The sequence below is a fragment of the Lolium rigidum genome, chromosome 3 (assembly GCF_022539505.1).
Source record: "Lolium rigidum isolate FL_2022 chromosome 3, APGP_CSIRO_Lrig_0.1, whole genome shotgun sequence".
NCBI classification, from domain to species: Eukaryota; Viridiplantae; Streptophyta; class Magnoliopsida; order Poales; family Poaceae; genus Lolium; species Lolium rigidum.
In genome coordinates, this window is record NC_061510.1 from 270,887,586 (window position 1) to 270,908,344 (window position 20,759).

Below are 20,759 nucleotides of genomic sequence, written 5' to 3' on the forward strand. Positions count from 1 at the left end.
GCCATTGGTTATCTTCAGGACTCTTAGTCCAATTTGTATCTTGTCCGTACTCGGATGTATTCGCTCTTCTGTATGACTTGGATCTTTGTATTGTATATTAGTATCTTGACTCGTTGGAGTTGTTGTTGTAATATATCTGTATCTTGTGGGCTCTATTGTAATCCTGTTGTAATATTACCGCTCGTGTTAATTCCTCTGGCATCACGTGAGTGACTCGTCGCGCACGTCGTGTCGGAGGGCGTCTCTGAATCGATATCGTGCGGATTTCGGCGGGATCGCTGGAATCCTCATGGTACCGGTTCCGGGGCGTCACATCATGTCATTAAGTTCATTTGCTATAAGTTTTCGATACATAGTTACCTAGTCCTTTCGACCATGAGATCATGTAAATCACTTATGCCGGAAGGGTACTTTGATTACATCAAACGCCACTGCGTAAATGGGTGGTTATAAAGGTGGGATTAGGTATCCGGAAAGTATGAGCTTGAGGCATATGGATCAACAGAGGGATTTGTCCATCCCGATGACGGATAGATATACTCTGGGCCCTCTCGGTGGAATGTCGTCTAAATGGCTTCCAAGCATATGAATAGTTCATAAGAGACCACATACCACGGTACGAGTAAAGAGTACTTGTCAGGAGACGAGGTAGAACAAGGTATCGAGATACCGATGATCAAACCTCGGACAAGTAATATATCGCGAGACAAAGGGAATCGGTATCGTATGTAAATGGTTTAATAGATCACTAAGTCATCGTTGAATATGTGGGAGCCATTATGGATCTCCAGATCCCGCTATTGGTTATTGGTCGGAGAGAAGTCTCAATCATGTCTGCACATTCTCGAACCGTAGGGTGACACACTTAAGGTTGCGATGTTGCTAGGGGTAGTTTCGGGATTAAATAAATAGTTTTGGAGAGTTACGGAATTGTTCCGGGAAGATTATTAATGATTTATTAATTAATTGAATTAGTAAATATTAATATTAATTTATTTAATAGAAATAAATGTGGGACTAAAAGTAGTCTACAAAATATTTTGCTATGTGTTAATTAAGTAACACGTATAAACAAACTATTATGTAAAGGCAAAAGGAAAGAAAAAAAAAGGGAAAGGGAATCGGGTGGCCGGCCAGGGAACAAGTCCCTGGGCCGTACGGCCAAATACAACCAAGAAGGAAAGCCAATATTTGGCCGATGCGATCGGTAGCCAAGTTGGCTGATTGGGCAAGTAATTGTTTTGCTTGGTTTGCACGTTTGGCTGTCCTGGCCAGCTATAAAAGAAGCACACGCCCGGCGCAAAATATTAGATTTTTGTTTCGCGGTCGTTTGCTCCGTTTGCTTCACCTTTTGCCTAGTTTTTTCCACCCACGCGAATAGGCGAAGCTCTATCCGCGCAAACTCTCCACCACCACCACGCCGTCGTGCTGCTGGACTAGATCCTATCTACCACATCCCCCCGCTTGCTGGAACAAGGAGGAGGTGTCTTCATCAAGTTGTACGTGTGACCGAGTACGGAGGTGCTGCCCGATCGTGGCACCGTGATCAAGATCTTCTACGCGCTTTTGCAAGCGGCAAGTGATCGTCTACCGCAGCAATAAGAGCCTACTCTTATAGGCTTTGGAAATCTTCAAGGGTTAGTCTCGTTCATCCCCTCGTTGCTCCCATCTTCTAGATTGCATCTTGGCTTGGATTGCGTTCTCGCGCTAGGAAATTTTTTGTTTTCTATGCAACGAATCCCTACAGAAAGAACTCCAATGTCTCATCGGCAAAGTCAACTTCGTCCGACGGTTCATCTCCAATCTGTCAAGACGAATCGAGCCGTTCATGGCATTGGTGAAAATCAAATCTGATGACGAGTTTCACTGGGGGCAGAGCAGCAGCGAGCGTTTGACGAGATTAAACAGTATCTAACGACGCCGCCTGTGTTAGTTCCACCTCAGCAAGACAGACCATTCTATATTTACTTATCAGTGGCTGACACTTCCATCGCCTCAGTGGTGGTGCAAGTCTATGATGGTCTGGAGAGAGTCGCTTTCTACCTCAGCAGAAGGATGTTGGATGCAGAAACTAGGTACCCTGAGATCGAGAAGTTGTGCCTCTGCCTATTTTTTACCTGCACCAAGCTCCGCCACGTCTTTCTGACGGCAGAAATCGTCATCATATGCAAATCAGACGTCATCAAACACATGTTGTCGGCTCCTGTGTTGAAAGGCCGACTCGGTAAGTGGATGTTTGCACTATCGGAATTTGATCTCCGGTATCAACCTGCGAAAGCAGTCAAAGGACAGGCGTTGGCCGATCTTATTGCTGAACGAATCAACACTGACATAGCAGTACTATCTGTACGTGCATGGGCCATGTTCTTCGATGGATCGGCTTGTGATGATGGTTGTGGCATCGGCATTCTACTCGTGTCGCCTCGGGGGGCAACATATTCCTTCTCCATCAGGTTATCTACCCCTTGCACCAATAATGTCACTGAGTATGAAGCAATACGCAAGGGAATGGAGTTGCTTTTGGAAGCCGGGGCAGAAGCTATGGAACTTTTTGGAGATTCAAAATTGGTGATTTCCCAGCTCACGGAGGAATACAAGTGCGAGAGTGAGTCACTCTTCCCATTATGGATGCAATGCCGTGAGCTGATGGCACAATTTAGGTACATAAACTTTAATTGGATCCCAAGGTCACAGAATATCGAGGCGAACGATCTCTCACAGATGGCGTCAGGCTACAAGGACATAGTAGATGGAGCCGATGTCCAGGTGCAGTTCATGGAACCGGATGATTGGAGAGCCGATATCTTCAATTACTTGAAAGATTCGGCTCGGGGGGCACCTAAACGGATAAGGTACAAGGCCATGAAGTATGTCCTTATTGGAGATGACATGTTCTACAGGGCTTTGGAAGGATTACTTCTCAGATGTTTGGGGCCAGCCGAGTCAAATCGGCTCTTACACGAGGTACACGAGGGTGCCTGTGGAACTCATCAATCGGCTCATAAGATGAAATGGTTGATCAGGCGATCGGGGTTTTATTGGCCTACCATGCTTGAGGACTGTTTTAATTACTATAAAGGGTGTCAAGCATGTCAGAAGTTTGGGAAAATTCAGATGGCACCTGCATCAGCAATGAACCCCATCATCAAGCCTTGGCCGTTTCGAGGCTGGGGTATGGATATGATCGGAAAAATCAATCCTCCATCGAGCAAAGGCCATGTGTGGATTTTGGCCATCACAGATTATTTTACTAAATGGGTGGAGGCCGTTCCTATGAAGTCAGTAGCATCGGCCGATGTTATCAATTTTGTGAAGGAGCATGTCATTCACAGGTTTGGGATTCCCCGACTATCACGACCGATGGAGGTTCGGTTTTCGTTTCTCGCGAGTTTAGAGAGTTCTGCGAGGACATGGGAATTAAGTTGATCCGATCGTCCCCATACTATGCTCAAGCAAATGGGCAAGCTGAAGCGTCCAACCAGAGCCTTATCAAGCTGATTAAGAGGAAAGTCGACGAGCACCCTAGACGTTGGCACGAGGTTTTGTCAGAGGATTTGTGGGCTTATCGCATGTCATGTCATGGAGCGATAAAAACCTCGCCATACCATCTGGTCTATGGACAAGAAGCCGTGTTGCCCTGGGAGATCACGGCTGGGTCGAGACGTGTTACGTTTCAGAATGACTTAACAACTGAAGAATATGCAGCCCTGATGAGTGATAGCATCGAGGATCTGACGGAACTTAGACTTTGGTCGCTTGAGAAAATTAAGGAGAATAAGGCCAAGGTAGCTCGTGCGTATAATAAGAAGGTAAAGCCAAAGGAGTTCCACGTTGGTGATCTGGTATGGGAAGTTGTATTGCCATTGGGGACTAAGGACAAAGTGTATGGTAAATGGTCTCCAAATTGGCACGGGCCGTACAGGGTCGACCAGGTTTTAAAGGGTAATGCATACATGCTCGAGGAGCTGAGAGGTGTGAAGTTCCCAGTGGCTGTCAATGGTCAGCATCTCAAGAAATATTTCCCGAGTATGTGGGATGATGGACAGTAAAATATGGGGGCCGATACATGAAATCGGCCAGTAAAAATTTTTTATGCAAAGCACAGCCGATGCACTGACATCGACTTTAGAACTAAAAAGCCGATGCGTAGCCATCGACTATAGAGGAACAACTGTCACAAGCAAGGATCAGGTCACCATTTGAATTTTGGGGCTGGCCTTGCTGGCGTTTTTGGTACAGACCGATGCGTTGCCATCGGCTCTTTGAGCATTGATTTATTTGGATAATCGGAATAATCAAGCATGGAATCCTTCTTCATTGATTAAAAGGGGATTTTTTACAGAGAAGAGCCGATTGCTCAGGAAAGGAAGAACAAAAGAAAAGCAGATTGCTACTACTAGTCCTATGCTAGTAGTCCCTAATCTAAGGGCCGTCGCTGCCCTCGTCGTCGCCGTCGTAGCCGCCGTCGGCGTTGCTGCTGGCGAGCTCCTCGTCGCTGCTGCCGTAGCCCTCGGCAGGGGCTTCGTCCTCCTCATCGTCGTCGTCGTCGTCATCCGACCCGGCGCGGAAGCGCTTTGTCGGCGGGTACTCGTCGGAGGAGGTGTCGTCCTCCTCTTCCTCCTCTTCGTCGTAGGAGGTGAAGTCACCCCAGGAGGAGAGGTCGTCCTCACTCTCCGCCTCCAGTTCCCCGTCGACGAGGAACCGGAGGTCGTCCTCCCCGTCGGTCAGGGGCAAATCATCATCTGACCCGACGACGGCCAGGGGTGGGCCATCTGGCACGAAGTCGAAGTCCCAGTCCCTTTCATCCCAATGCTCGGGAGCGTGCCTATTGTACGCCTCCATCTGATTGTACTCTAGCATCGGCTCGCTCGAGGAAGAGGACTGGAAGGAGAGAGCCGATGAAGCAGAGGAGGAGGAAGAGTCCATGGTGCAGAGGAGGGCTTTTCGATGGCTAGTACGGAGCAGGGGGATGAAGGAGTGAACTGATCGACGCGGTTAAATAAAGGGGATATAGTGGAGATTTAATGCTGCGGCGATTTCCGAGGACATGGTGCCAAAACTGTCAAATCGTGCAGAGAAGCTGAGAAGGCAAGGCATCATGATGAAAGGATACTGCGACGTTCTGCTCTGCCACGACATGACCCTACGAAGAAGAAAAAACAGAGTGGTTTTGAAATTATCATTGCCAAAACCAGGGGGGCATGTGTTATCACCGGAATTTAGCCAGAGCAGGAGACGGGCCGTGATCGAAGATGGGCTTAGAGGACATGCGTATAAAGTGTCTCTGAATCGGCCTTATGTGAAAGTTTGGGCTAGATTGCCCGTGTATTTGTATATTATGGTAGATTTAGAATTAAGAGATAAAGTTTAGTCGTACACATCTAGGTTTATTACTAAGATAGAAAGTCCACGGACTATAAATATGTACCTAGGGTTATTGAGAAAGGAGGACGATCACGTTCACGACAAACCAATCTAGGCGCATCGCCACCCCTTGTTTCGAGGGTTTCTCCCGGGTAAGCAACATGCTGCCTAGATCGCATCTTGCGATCTAGGCAGTATTAGATTATTCGCTGTTGGTGTTGCTCGTGTTGAAGCCTTTTTGATGGCGAGCAATACCCTTATCGTGGATGTTTTGGGGTTGACGTCGATACTTTCATGATATGCTTGCTTAGCTATGCTACCCCTCAATATCTGGCTGCCCTTACACCTATCTTAGGTGTAAGGGCAGCATCTTGCTTGTTCTTTGTTTAGTAGATCCGATCCGTTATAGTTGTTCCTTGTACTTCAAGGATTGGTTTGATATCCGTATGGTTAGGCCTTACAAACGGGTTGAACGATCCGGTAGCGCGTAAGATATGGTTTACTAAACCCTAGAGGGATTGTTCTGGGGATCAACTTCATGTTGGTTTTTAGGCCTCTTTAGGACTGGTTTTCCATCATCTTACGTATCTGCTAGGCTCAACTACGCGTAGGATGTTCCGGTTATGCGGTGAAAACCCTAGATTGTCGTAGATTGGTTTAACTTATATTGATAAAGCAGGATCCCCATGTCATCGTAAATCCAACGTGAACCATGGGGCAATCAGCTCTTTGAGCCGATCCACAGGGCAACCTAAGAGCCGATCGGGGCTCGTATTTAATGTTTACGTGTTTGCCATGCAGGAAACTAATCGAAGCAATCCATCACCTTCCTGACCAGGTATAGGTCAGGTGGCACGCCCTCGCACCAGCTTGGACGTGCGTGCCGGAGCATTGCGGGCCGTCGCCTGAGGGACCAGGGCCCACCAGCAGTCCCGGGAGCCTCCCGGCTCTCCGTGTTGCCCGTCGCTGCTCGCCGGTGGGTTGTGGCAGGCAACACTATCCATCTGCGCACGGTGATAGCAGGGGGATTTGGAGAGGTTGTCGACGTTGCTCGATTCGTGGTAATTCCTTCTTCCAGCGTGGTGGCCTTGCCCTGTTATGCAAAAGGACCTCCAACACTCATGTCTCTGTTGTTTCCATTGTGGTGAGGGAGGTGTGGAGGCAGCCACAAGGGGAGCTTGATGAGGCAGATGGGTTCGTGAGCTTACACGGCGGTGGATCTAGAGATGCGATGGCGCTCTTCATGGATGCTGTGCGGTCGCCAACGAGGCACCGTATCTTCTGGTGGAAGGGCCACCTTTATCATTCCTCCCGGCACTGAAGCCAAAAGGGAGGCAGTCCTGCTTCACGGTGAAGGTGATGGTGAGGTTCCATGGCGATCTTGCTGGCCCAAGTGGTGTCGTCCCCGGCGTTGGTAAGATTGGATTCGCCGAGGAGTAGTTGTCCAGAGTCCTATGTGCTTTACGCAAGGCCCTGCTTGTACTTTCTCTTTTCTAAGGGATCTTGATGCAAAATGTACGCGCATGCTTATCAATAGATGATCTGGGTTCTTCTAGACCCTTTCCCTTGTTAAAAAAGATTTTTTTTAATATTTAGACATTTTAAAACATATTTTTTTTTTGAATGTTAGCAGGAGGAGAGCGCTGTTGAAAAGATGCCGCTTCAGTGTACATCGCGCCCTAGAGGCCCACTGTCGTTGCCTAATCGACGGTACCTCGGAGGAGGGATCCTCACGAGGGGGAGAAGAAGTAGGGGCCATAGGGCGGAGTGCACACGGGACGGTGGTACGCGAGTTACCCAGCTTCGGAACACCTGCACGATGACAGGGCCTACTCGCTGCTTGTCCGGAATTATCCGGGCGCTTTCGCGTTGTTACAATGAGTTGTGGTTGTGCCTCTAGGGCTCCCGGGATCCGGCTTATAAAGGCGCACGGATCTAGGGTTTACATGGAGAGTCCTAGCCGGATTACGGATAGCCTAACTACGGTACAATATCTTGCCGTGCACGTCACGGATCCGCCTTCCATATACGTCGTACCGGATCCGGGTTCCTCCCGAGCCTCCATGGATCCGGGTTACTCCTAATATCGGTACGGATCCGGCTTACTGATCCTGGGCTGGACTTCTTCCTTCATGATCAACAGCAACTGGGCTGCCCGATGGGCCACATGCCTCATCACCATCTGTGGGCCACCCGGGCTTGCCGGATCTAGGCACTGTCGATGGTACACCCATGAAGTATACCCACAACAGAAGCCCCCAGAGTTCTCCGAGTTTCACCTGCAGTTTCCGCCTTGCTGGTTCATCACGATCTCCGGCAAACGTTGGTAACGCGGAGAAACTTGAAGAGCTCCAACTTCACATTTTCTTCTTTCCCCAACTATTAGTCGGAAAATGCTCTCACCCTGCGGGACTTCATCCATCGACATTCCAAAGAATATTTCCGGGTTACTCCCTGCTCGCGAATGAGAACTAACTTATCCTCACGCAATTACCCGGAATCTTAAAAGACTCAAACGGTTCCGCCAATTCTGGCGCCATTTTCGCGCGATCTCTGCGGTAACTTATCTCTAGCCATTTTTACTGTTAGGGTTTGGGACACGTGTCGCGCATCCACGGTGCGACGCTTGCATTCCGACCACAGGATGCAGAGCACGAATCTTATCCCCTCAGCCTATAAATATCCGCCGTCGAGGCCCTTACCATCATTCACCCCCCTTCTCACCTCTCTGCCGAGCGCCGCCCGTGAGCTCTTCCTCCGCCGTGCCGGAACCTGCCGGAATAGTCGCCGGAGCATCACCGGAGCGAATCCACCACCGCAGTGTTCTTCGTGTTCTTAACTCCGGCGAGCCACCGCGCGGAAAACTCGTCGCCGGCGACTCCGACCACCGCATACACCATTACAGTAAGTCTCTGAGCTTCACTTTCGCGCCGTAGTCGGTAGGGGTGAACTTGGGGAAGACAATGTGGGATCCGACTAAAGTAAGTTTCCGCCAAACCCTTTTTCTTCAGATGTCTTCAACGACTCCGCCTCCGACCTCGGAACCAATCATGGCGACCCCAATCTCCTCCGCCCCTCCTCCCTTCGTTCCAGTCAGGCTGGATCCTTCAAAGGATTCCGGCAAGGAGGCTGAGGGGACCTCTGCTCACCCGGAAAAAGCCTCCGGGGCGGGTCAAACGGAGCACCAGGCGGAAGAGGTCACAAAGAAGTCGAAAGCTCGGAAGCGAGATTCTGAAGCTAAAGGAAAATGGTGGCCCTGTACCACCACCGAGATGGAGCTGAAGAACCTCGAGTCGGAGGGCTTTCTGCAACCCGGAAGCTGGAGGTCAGTTCCAAATGAACTAGCTCCGGTTCCGAGGGACGACGAGATGGTGCTGACGAAGGCGCTGGTGGAGCGCGGATTTTCATTTCCGCCTTCGGACTTCTTCCTGGAGATTCTGAAGACGTATGGACTCCAACCCCACAACATATCTCCAAACAGCGTGCTTGCCATCAGCAACCACGTCACCCTCTGCGAAGGCCATCTCCGGGTAACCCCCGAGATCTCTCTGTTCCAATACTTTTTCTCTGTCAAGAAGGAGAGGATCCGGCAATCCGCCGAACTCGCTACATGCGGATCCATCACCTTTATGATCCGCCCGGGCCGCGTCTACCCCCCACCGACCGCCACGAATCCGCGAGGTACTGGTCCGGGGGTTTCTTCTATCTGAAGGACGTCTCCGACCCCGCGAGTGAAAAGAAACTTCCGCCTTTTAAGAACTGCCCCGCCACCGAGCTTCCGTCATGGACGCACTGCCCCCACTTCTCCGACTCGCCTCAACTGACCCGCGCTGTTAGGCGGATCTGCAAGCTCACGGAGGAGGGGCTGACGGGGAAGGATTTAACCCTTTCCTGGTTCACCAAGCGGATCCAGCCGCTGCAACACAGGGACCGCCTGATGTTTGAATACACAGGGCGCGACGATCCAATGCGCGCCACCAAAGACAATCTCTCCGCCGACGCCATCGACAAGAGGATCCGGGTCCTCATCAAGATCTCACGTGATCTCCATGTTCACGTATGCAACAAAGACATCCACACGAATGGATCCGGAACCGCGGTACGTCGTCTTGACTTTGGTCTATTGTTGTTTCTTCAAACTTTTTTGTCTGTGTTTAACTTTGCATTAGCTCGAGGCGCTTGAGGAGAATGAACTCGGAACTCTCCTCCGAGTCCCATCCACCGGTAACGCGGATCCGGAAGCCGCATCGGAGGCGGAAGCTCCCGAGGCTTCCCGCCCCGCTAAGAGGAAAAAGCCGGCTCCTTCCAGCCCCCATGCAAAACGCGCCCGCGAAGTGCTCAGCATTGCGGCTACCCGGAAATTGGAGGCGGAAAAGAAGCGCCTCTCGCTGATTAATACCAGCAACAAGGGGCAGCCTGCCATCCAGCATTTCTTCAAACCTTCCGGGTAAACGTCTACTTCCGAGACCCAAGTTCTGATTTAACGCTCGCTCTTATACTTTTATGTTTTTCCTGAAGCTCCGGAAGCCAGCCCCCCAAGGCCCCAAGGGTCCTCAAGAAGAGAGCCAGGCCGTCTCCGGCTTCTTTTCCCATTACTCCTGAGGTTGAAGTTCCGCCCAAGGCTTCCTCCGCCACCAAGCCGGATCCAAAGGATATCATTGACATTGATGACCTTCCTGAAGATCCCGCTCATCATGGCGACTCCGCCAAGGGGACCTCCTCACCAATTCCTCCACCAGATCAGCCAAGCTCCGCTTTCGCGGGGCCCACTAGAGAAGAACAGGAGCAAAAGGCTAAGCTCCTCCAAGTTACCAACGCGACCCGAGTCAACCTCCAACCAACTCCGTCCCTCCAAAAGCTTACGCTTGCACAACGTCACGCGGAAGTTTCCGCCATGCTGAACAAGGTATGGGGAAAACCGGAGGAGGAGGTGGGTTATCTCGCCGAGCTGGAGGACAGCCTGAAGGAATTTTTCGCCAAGCACAAGGAAGTGCGGCAGGTAATACTAGCCCCCAAGCATTGGGTGATATAGTTCCGTGTAACGTGTATTATCCGATGCTTTCCCAGAATGTACTTTAGACGGAAATTTAAAATTTTTATACCTCAAAGACTGAATTCCTCGCTAGCCCCCAAGATTTTAAATATCCGGCTAACTCCCTGCTGCTTCGCAGACCACGCGGAAATTGCACGAAGATCTGCGCATTCACGTGCTAGAGCAGATCACGGAGATCGAGGGGCTGCGCCAGAACGCGGAAAACAGCCAAAAGGCTATCCAGCTGCTTGAGACCCGCCTTAAAGGTACGAGATCCGGGTCTTCACTTTTTGTGCTGTCATATTTGTTCAGGATGCATAATATGTGCAACTTTCTGCCTTCAGAAGAAACTGCCAAGCACTCCTCGTTCGATGAGCTTTCCGCCAAAGTCAAGGTGCTTGAGGCGGAGAACGAGTCCCTCAAAACCTTCATTAAAGAATCCTCTAGTAAGGAGACTGAAGCGAGGAAAGAGCTCTCCGAGAAGCATGCCCGCGACAAGGCGGAGCTGATTGACAAACTGGAGAAAAGCCAGGGCCGCGTGCTCTCCGTGATATCCAAGAACAGAGTTCTGGAGGAGGAGGCGGAGGCCATTGACAAACTTATCTTCCGTAAGCATTTTTCCGTGTCGTTGCGCCGTCCATCTTGTATGTTTTCCTCTCTAACGGAACTGAACCTCTCCACAGCAAGCCTTGGCTTTGAATGGTCAAAAGAGTCAAACCTTAAGAGGACGGAGGCATACGATGAAGCGCGGAGTTCCATCGACGCGCTATTTGAAGCTTGTCGCGGAATCGCCACTGCTTTGTCTCTGAAGAAGGCCAAAACCACAGTCATCGATACGATGACCAAACTTATGCGGCAGGTGCCGGACTTCATCAAGGACTGGCAAAAGTCTTCAGCACGCGGAGCCGCCTCCCTAGTCTTGGCCACCTGCAAGGCTCACTTCCCCTCGCTCAACCTGGCGGATATTGCACGCGGAGCCCCCAGGGATTCCGACATGGGCGCCCTCCTCGCGGAAACCGAAGGCTACGAGCAGCTGTTTGTCAGGCGAGTGGATCACTCGTTCTGGTATAACAAGCATGATCTGCCCGAAGGTTTTTCCGATGCAGAGGAAGAAGCAGGTGAGCCGGAGTATTACGGGGAAGGATCCGGGTCAAGCGGCGAGCATTCCGGAGGAAACTCTGGTGATGACTCCGAAGCCGGATCTGATGACAGCGACGACGGCTCCACCTACCAGCAATCTGAAGAGGAGGACTCCGAATAGAGTTCCTGTTTTAAACAATGAAACAAGTTGCATCATTTTGGCCCCAGAGTGGGTTTGTAATAAGACTTAAATTCTTAAGTAGCTAGGAACAAAACGATTATGCATGGGGCGGAAACACTTATCCTGCTATCCGTTAATGTTATGTGCAAGTTTCGTTTTACGTCGGAAAGCAAGTGCTGACTTCGTTGTTTTCCGGCTTGCCCGCTTGACCTTCCGCGAGCCGGAAGACCTTAGCCGGAAACGCTCGCCAGCGGCGACGAAGCCCAATGGCAATCCGTCAATAACCGCGGAAACAAGCCCCCAAGCATAGGTGCCGGAAATCGCTACTAGGAATCCACGAGTTCGCAACAGACAACAACTTAATCAGAAAACTTAAGCTTACGTCCTAAAGGACGATTTTTGAAAATCACAACTTTTATACACGCCTAGGCGGAAAAATCCAGCTCTGCGGTTTTAGTCGGAAAACATACACGATCCAAGCTCGGATCCGGCAGAAAGCCAATTCCGCCTGGAATCTTCCTGGAGCATCTCCGGATACCCACGGTGGGCGCCAACTGTCGTTGCCTAATCGACGGTACCTCGGAGGAGGGATCCTCACGAGGGGGAGAAGAAGTAGGGGCCATAGGGCGGAGTGCACACGGGACGGTGGTACGCGAGTTACCCAGCTTCGGAACACCCGCACGATGACAGGGCCTACTGCTGCTTGTCCGGAATTATCCGGGCGCTTTCGCGTTGTTACAATGAGTTGTGGTTGTGCCTCTAGGGCTCCCGGGATCCGGCTTATAAAGGCGCACGGATCTAGGGTTTACATGGAGAGTCCTAGCCGGATTACGGATAGCCTAACTACGGTACAATATCTTGCCGTGCACGTCACGGATCCGCCTTCCATATACGTCGTACCTGGATCCGGGTTCCTCCCGGGCCTCCATGGATCCGGGTTACTCCTAATATCGGTACGGATCCGGCTTACCGATCCTGGGCTGGATTTCTTCCTTCATGATCAACGAGCAATCGGGCCGCCCGATGGGCCACATGCCTCATCACCATCTGTGGGCCACCCGGGCTTGCCGGATCTAGGCACTGTCGATGGTACACCCATGAAGTATACCCACAACACCCACGCTCCAGTAGTTGCCAACCTTGGCTACTCCAGTGACTGTCTTGGGACTCCTCGTGCAACCCGGACAATGCCTCCAAGGAGGGAACGACACAAAAGCGCCGCCAATGCCTGAACCAGCGAGCTGGGTCCGGGGTTTCCCCGTCGCACAGGAGGAGGCATGGAGAAAGAGGCATAGACAACGCCTTCAAGAAGGTGATGGCGCCCACAGGCGTCGCCGTCGTCCGCAACCGCATAGGGATTTCTCCCAGCCCACACAACAGCCCCGCTGTCCACAAAGAGCAGGCCATCCTGGACCAAAGGCTGGACACACCACCGATGAGAGGCCAGCAAAAATCGTCGGTGAGGGGGGCGATCACCACCTCAGGCCTCATCCATGCCAGCCCAACCACGCTGCAGCTCCGTCATCCCGTCCCCGTGTTGGCGGAAGGATGCAACGCCCATCAGCGGCGCCATTCATCTCCCGTCAACCGCCACCACCTCAACCTAGCCCGAAGCTGCAGCAATCCGGCCGGACCCGCCTCCGACCACCACTTTCGGGCCGACGGTGCCATTCATCTCCAGCACACACTGGAGGATGCAACACGGCCAGCACTTCTCACGTCAGCCCAGCTTCCACCATCCGGCACAGCCAGCTGCAGCCCCACCGGGCGACCTCCTTCCTCCGCACGTAGACGGCCAAATCCGCGCGGAGCTGCACGACGCTGACCCGCCTCACCCCGCACAGCTCAGGCAGCAGCAGATCACCCACCTTGCGCCTTCCGAGCGGCCTGGAGCCACCGCGAGCAGCCCGCGCAGCGGCCCATGGGCCCAGATCGGGCCCGGGGCAGGCCCTGACGCCCGCGCCGCCGCCACAGGTCCAGTCGTCGCCGCGTCGAAGGCTCCTCCGTCGCCGCACGCCGCACACCCGGCCAAGCCTCCCCCGCTGCTGCGCCATCTCGCCGGCCTCCGGCCCCCAACGCGGCGGCCCTCCTCCCTAGCCACAGCGCGAGAGCCGAGAGGCATAAAACCCCGCCGCCCCCTTCACAGGCGCCGCCCGGCTTTGTCGAGGGGCACCTCGGGGAGCGACGAGGGGAGGGAGCCAGGGAGGGAGCGGGGTGGCGGCGGGGATTTGGGTTTGGGCTCCCCGGTCGCCCGGAGGAGGCGACGCGAGGAGCTAGAGGAGCGTCCTGGTTGGGAGATTGGGAGCGTTGAATTTGGAATTACCACACCGTTTTTGACTATGGAAATATGAAGATTAACATATATTATTTAGACAACGGGATGTATGTACATCAATGAGCCAAAGAGGATTTCCCCTTTACTAGACTCTAGAGTAATTTTCAAGGTAATTGGTGTGGTAAAAAGTGGAACGTCCTCTGAATAAAAAAAAAATGAATTCACCTGTCGGTTATCGAGCAAGGCAGTGGAGGAACGAGGAACAGCTTATGTTCATCCTCAAGAACTGGACTACTGGAGCGGTGAAGCCTGGGCACATACGGGGAGCCAGTTGCGGAGAACAAAGGTGACGCGATATGCAAGGTAAGAAATCACGCGATAAAATCATAGCTCATTGACCTAGATTGGACTCTCCCTAACGACTTCGATCGATTTTATTTCTTGGGCGACGGATTGTCAAACACTTTTCTTCCCTTCTTCTACTAGCTAATATTACTAGTTAGTGGCTTTTAGCACAGTAGATACTGCTAAATAGCCCAGATGGTTTCCACCATCCTTTCCGTTTATCTTGATTCTTGACAGGATTTTAGATCCATCATCACGTACTCGTTTTCTTGGTCATTACTTGCTCTCGATGAGGTCGGCACGCCGGAGAATCGACCACTGGCGTGGTGGTCAGTGGAGGGTTCGCTTGACGGCGGCGACGGCTATGCCGGGCACGCCGTTTGCTCTCGATGACTTCGAAACGCCGGAGAGTCGGCCGCTGAGGGGGGTGGCCGGTGGAAGGGCGCGCTTGACGGCGCCGACGGCCATGCTGCTCACGGTGTGGGCTCTCGATGAGGTAGACATGCCGTGCCGGAGAATCGCCCGCCGGTGGGTTGGTTGGTAGAGGGTGCGCTTGACGGGGGCGACAGCCATGCTGGGGCGCTGGGCACGCCGTGCGCGCTCGATGAGGTCGACATGCCTGAGAATCGGCCACCGGCGTCCGGCGGGATGGCCGGTACCGGCGCGTAACGAGCTGGTGTGAGGTTGGCGCGGACCGCCCGGCCGTACTAGAGAAAGTTAGCTTCATGGGAGATTTTTTTTGTTATCCTATTCATCGTGATTCCCCTTCTGATCGAGCAGCGATGGTTTGAATCAAAGTTTGTTTTTTAAGCACGAATCATAGTTCTCAAACTCAGATTGAGGAGTACACTAGATGCTGGTCAACTACAAGTCATTTTGCCGTTCATGTCCTCGTTAACAATTTTTTCACTGCAAGTAAATTTCGCGCTGCAGGTGTGCTAAAAAGGATGTGCACGTCTTGTAAAACTTGCAAACTGCGGGATGAGAATATGTACAGGAATTTTGATGATGAAAAGAAGCACTACTTGGTGCTTATGATGGGTGATTTCCGAGATGCGATGGTAACCCTATTCAAATACAGCTCCACCTATATTTTTGGAATAATAATCATGTGTTATTTTATCCGTGGTGACTATTTTTTTAAAGACTGCTGATGTTTCCACTATCTACTAGAAATTCTTCCTAGTAGTCAATTGCTTCGTGGGCAGATGTATTTTCTATATAGGGTGTTTGCAACCTTCTGGTTTTTTGTCTTGTTAATTTGGTGCCCGAATAGACACCAGTAGCATAACCATGATTGCACAGTCAGGTAAGTCAGTTTACACGAAATTTCCATGTAGTTTTATTTCCTTGTTTTCCCTAAGATACCAGTCAGGTATCAGCGTGACAAAGATACACTTTGATCTTGATCATAAATTATCCATTCAAGCTTTGTTTTACTTCTGCAGATAATCCCAGAAGAACTTCTCCGGCGTTTCAAAGGCGAGTTCCCAGGAGAGATCAAGCTAGAAACCCAAAAGGGTGACATTCACACTATTGCGGTTGCCAAGAACCAAGAAAAGCATGTCCTTACACTGGGTTGGAGTCGGTTCGTTGAAATCTATGATCTACACATGGGTGATTCCTTAATATTAAAATACAATGGAAACTCTCAGTTTGATGTCATAATATTTGATAACCTTGGTCGAGAGAAAGCATTGTCGGTTGTTCTGGATCCTTTTATGAATCAGGTTCAAGACAGGCGCAGCGGCACACATGAAATTGGGTAAAATATCAGTTTTCTTAATTCACGGCTTCATTTGCAAGATCAAATTTCAAACTAAATGGCGTTTGCACTGCAGGTCTGCTAGAAACCTGGATGCACCTTGTGGAAGATGCAAAAGCTATCTCGAATTTTACTACATGAACTTGGATGATGAAAAAAAAAATTTGTCAATGCTTATGATGGGTGATTTTCAAAATGAGATGGTAATTTTATATTCAAATACAGTAGCACTCCCTTATGTCATTAATTTTGCAGTTTATCTGAAGACCAATTATTTTCTACCCTTCTAGTTCAAATTATGTGTAGCTGTATAATGGTTTAGGTAAAAGCTGAAATTATATGTAGTTCTTGCAACCTTTTGTAATTTCTCCTATTAATTTGACATTTGGATTGAATCCAGCATGGTAGTAGCATATTCAGGTATGTTTGTCCGCACAAAGTTGATAACATGCTTTTGGCATTCTCCTTTTCCCTATGATATATGCATCTTGCATTTCCTTGTTATGTTATAGAGTCACATATTGAAGAGCACTTTGATTATAGCAAATATCTTTATAATCTTGTTTACAAACAGTCCATTCTGACATACAAAAAAATCATGTTGCTTCTCCAGATCATCCCAGAAGAATTTGTTAAGCGTTTCAAGGGCGAGATCCCAGGAAAGATCACACTTGAAACAAAAAATCACTGTAGTTACATAATTGGAGTAACCAAGCAACAAGAAAAGCTTGTCCTTACAGCGGGATGGGGGAATTTCGTTGAAACCTTTGCTCTGCAGATGGGTGACACAATAGTATTCAGATACAATGGAAACTCCAAGTTTAGTGTCATAATCTTTGATAATCTTGGTTGTGAGAATGCATTATCAGTTGTTGTGGATCCTTTTGTGGCTCCTGCGCAAGAAAGGTACACAAAGGTAATTAAAACAGTGAACTGTTCTAATATTCATCCGCAGTCAGCCCAAATGCAATCACCTGTTGAATCCATGAACACTTCTTATGTCCCTCCTCAGCCCATGGAAAGACAGACACCTACTAGCAGAGTGAACGGGCCGCCGATGGAGTTGATGGAGTCACCACCAACGAAAAGACAGAGGCGCCTGCAATCGGACAAGTCATGTCAAGGAAACATGGCTGCAATAAATAATTTCTCCTCTGAATCATCTGGTCTCAGTAATTTTAATATAGAATACATCTTCCCTTGTAAATCATTTTAATCTATGTGTGCTTATATTTACTAGTTCCCTTTTCTGTGCACAGAAGAATGTTTCTCCTCTGAAGATGGCCATGGAGCACCGGATGTGTCTGATTCCAATTGGACTGTCGGAAAGAAGAGCTGGCTATCTTCTTTTCAAAAGGAGCAGTTGAAGGATGGTTACGTTACCACACGTAAGACCAAACTAACTTGGGTTCAGAAGGAGGTGGTGAAGCAGAAGGTCCAATCCATAGACTCAGAAATCCCTATCGTTGTTACTGTGATGAGCAAGTCCAACGTTGATTCAGGATGCTCTGTGGTGAGTTCCATCTTTCTAATGTGTGTTCTACTTCGATCATAAAAGCACACATCTAAAGTTCTGTATATGAATATTATTAATACTAATATAAAAGCTAAATTCATAATCTGCCATCTCTGAATTGACATCCAGTTTGCTTCCTTATTTCTTTTTTACGAAATGGAGTTTGCTTCGAAATACTTTACAAATTCAGAAAGCGGTTGACCTGTTATTTTACTTAGAATTTGTCTTCACAACATTATCTACTAACTCTTTTGTTCAAATCTGTAAACAGACTTTCCCCAGCCACTATGTTAAGAAATATCTTGGCGGGGATCCAAACATGTATCTTAAGGTGCTTGATCAGAAATATGCAGTGCGGTTTGGTGAGACCTCCCAAGATAATAGGCTGAGAAGTGGATGGAAAAAGTTTGTAGAAGACAACAATCTGAGGATGGGTGATATCTGCCTCTTTGAGCTGCTGAGCAACCAGGGGATAAGAACCATGGAGGTCTATATCATCCCTGTAAATGAAGGCAATTGATCGACATCCCATACTGCTGCCGTTGCTGCATTTAGACTGACTAGTGATGGTGTGCGTTGCTGTTCAGTTAATCACTGCCGCGCTGCTGATGGTGTTAGCCTGATAGGCTTTTGGGTTTGTTTGTAACCTGCCAGTTAATGACGCAGTTTTTGCCGCGTGAAATTTCTTTTTAAATTAGGCGTTGCAGGTCCTAACTTCAGTTCGTTTATTGGTGGCGGTGCTGATGCACTTGCAGGCCTCTTGCTGTTATGCCCGTTTCTTTACTTTTCATCTGCTCCCCTTCGGCTTGTTTGTTGGTTTGGATATTTCCTCTTGCTCTTTATTATCTCGGGCTAGTCACTGAACTTTCACGTATGATTGCTGTTTATTGTTTGTTGATGAAAAGATGAAGGAAATTACTGGATTACATTGGACGTTGGTTGTGACAAGCGAGTGAAGTGCCTTCACAACGAAGGACCTACAGATACTGAAAAGGGCACCAGACTGAAACTCTATCAGTAATGGGAGCTCTGATCGTCTCGCCGCAAGAGGAAGTGGCCACCAGGCTTGCCTGACCACTGCAGCATACATTTATTTCAAAAGCACCACTTTTACGCTTAAGCAACATCGCTCTACCGTTGTTCTTTGCCATGCGTCAAAAACACCTAGCAGCATTTTGGTCGCGGTAAATCACTGGGAATGATCACTGAACGTATGCAGTGTGGATCCGACACCCTCATCTCACAAAATGAACTTTTTCTTCAGTGTTCGTTCTCTTCAAACTTTGGCCCTCATATCGTTCATGTATTGCAACATCCCACATATGCAACATTATGCAAAACAAGTATACTACACCCTCCGAGATTCATAGTATCACAACATCCCAAACAGCAGGATTACGCGGGAAAAAAAACAGGGGTTTGTTTCAGTGTCCTATCCTTTGCAAACTTTGGGCACCTTGTGGATAGTCAGGATCTCCCGATACATCTTCGTGGTCTAACTTACCCTTCCCACTCTAGTGATGGTGGGAGGGGAGGGGACACCGGAGCATACCTCGCAAAACAAATATACTACTTCCTCCAAACCATAATAACTATCGGAGGTTTAGTTTAAATTTAGACTAAATTTAATTAAAATTTAGCACTTATTATGTATGGGAGGAAGTACTAGTATTCAAGTTTAATGATGGATCTTGTCTTGGTGCCTCTCAATATACCACGCACACTCCCTTGAATGGTGCGGCCTACTACTCCCTTCATACCATATAAGTAATGTCTTATTTTTTAAAAACCAAATGTATCTATGCACTAAATTATACTCCCTCTGTCCCACGAATATTTGTCAAATTTTGGATGTATCTAGATGCTATTTAGTATCTACATACATCTAAATTTTAACAATTTTTTGACAATTATGTATACTCTCTTTTTTTGACAAACATTCTTTTTTGAGATCGTATCTATGTACATTTAAATTTTACCAAATATATTTGTACGAAGTGAGTATTTTTTTGAGGTCATTTTTTGACAAACATTCATTTCTTTATTTTTCCTAGATCGTATGTATATACGGACATGGTGTTTCTACACCCGGGTGCATATGGACCTTTTATTTAAAATTCATATTAAACAAATTTACAAATGTCAATAAATACAAATAAAAATGCCTCGTGTATACCTTGACATGTTACATGCTCACAAAGTTGTTTCAGCAAAAATCGATATGTTTTGTGTCCTGCACAGAAAAGACAAGTTTTTTGTGCTAAAATAATCTATTTGGCCAGGCACTATTTGTCTTTTTTTACACAGGGTAAAAAAATTGTCGGTTTTATGTGAAACTTTACGTGTCTATATGCTATTTTTTCCTAAAAATTTTACGTTTTCGAAATATGGTTTGTACATACCGGGTGCATATACACCCGGGATCAGTTTTAGTTTTCCAACATCCTTTTTTAAATCATATCTACTATATACATTCATTTTTTAACAAATATATATCCAAAGGTCGTTCAGACGTTCACAGCTGGAGTAGAATCCAATGAGGCAAGGACGGTGAGCTACAGTAACCTTGTAGAGTAGCAGAGTAGGTCTTTCATTTATTACGCCAGTCACCGGAGTAAGTACTGCATCGGGTATGCCAAGAACCTTTTGCTGGAGATTTGAAGTCCCGCATCAAAAGACTTTCGCGTCAACTTCCGAGGTTTTGTGGCCGCACGTCGAGAGCCTGCGAGCGATGACATGCCCTTCTCGGCTTCTGCCCACTCTTGCCATCTTCCAGACCGACAAAATCCCTGAAGAATCGCGTGAAATGGGCACTCGTGCGGCCACAAAATCTCCAAAGTTGACGCCAAAATCTTTTGAACCAAAGAAACTCTACAACTGAGCATCATTGCTGGAGATAAAATCTGATGCAAATCTGATCACAAAATTTCCAGTGTTTCCGAACGGTGCGGCGTAACACTGTTCCTGCCAGCAACGTGCGGTCTGATGATGACTGATGTATGCCCTGGCTTTTCAACAGCTAGAGTCGAACGACAACGAGGCGACGACGGTACACCAGAGTAAAATAATGCATTTTGGTGCAGATTTGACGTGTACCCGGGCTGTTCAGAGTAGCACTGCTGCTTTGCGTGTGCCAGTGCCCATTTCACGCAGCTGTTGCCGGGATTTGACAGGACGATACCCACTGGACACTGCAGTGTA

General features: G+C 48.8%; 1 protein-coding gene across 1 annotated transcript; it reads left to right on the plus strand.

The window, feature by feature from the left end:
- The first annotated feature begins 14,892 nt into the window (after positions 1–14,892).
- LOC124696517 (putative B3 domain-containing protein Os08g0325100) lies at positions 14,893–18,113 on the plus strand. The gene is made up of 8 exons (XM_047229234.1): positions 14,893–14,932; positions 15,211–15,338; positions 15,726–16,042; positions 16,119–16,245; positions 16,656–16,958; positions 17,055–17,208; positions 17,302–17,555; positions 17,830–18,113. Exons 1-8 carry the CDS (start codon positions 14,893–14,895, stop codon positions 18,076–18,078), a joined length of 1,572 nt encoding a protein of 523 aa, XP_047085190.1. The 3' UTR covers positions 18,079–18,113.
- The last annotated feature ends 2,646 nt before the right edge of the window (positions 18,114–20,759 follow it).

What these genes read in the sequence shown, in the direction of transcription:
- LOC124696517 (XM_047229234.1), top strand. Translation starts at nt 14,893, where the DNA reads ATGCCTGAGAATCGGCCACCGGCGTCCGGCGGGATGGCCG. An exon ending in GTGATTTTCAAAATGAGATG is followed by an intron (nt 16,246 to 16,655) that starts GTAATTTTATAT and finishes TTGCTTCTCCAG; the next exon opens with ATCATCCCAGAAGAATTTGT. An exon ending in TTTCTCCTCTGAATCATCTG is followed by an intron (nt 17,209 to 17,301) that starts GTCTCAGTAATT and finishes TTCTGTGCACAG; the next exon opens with AAGAATGTTTCTCCTCTGAA.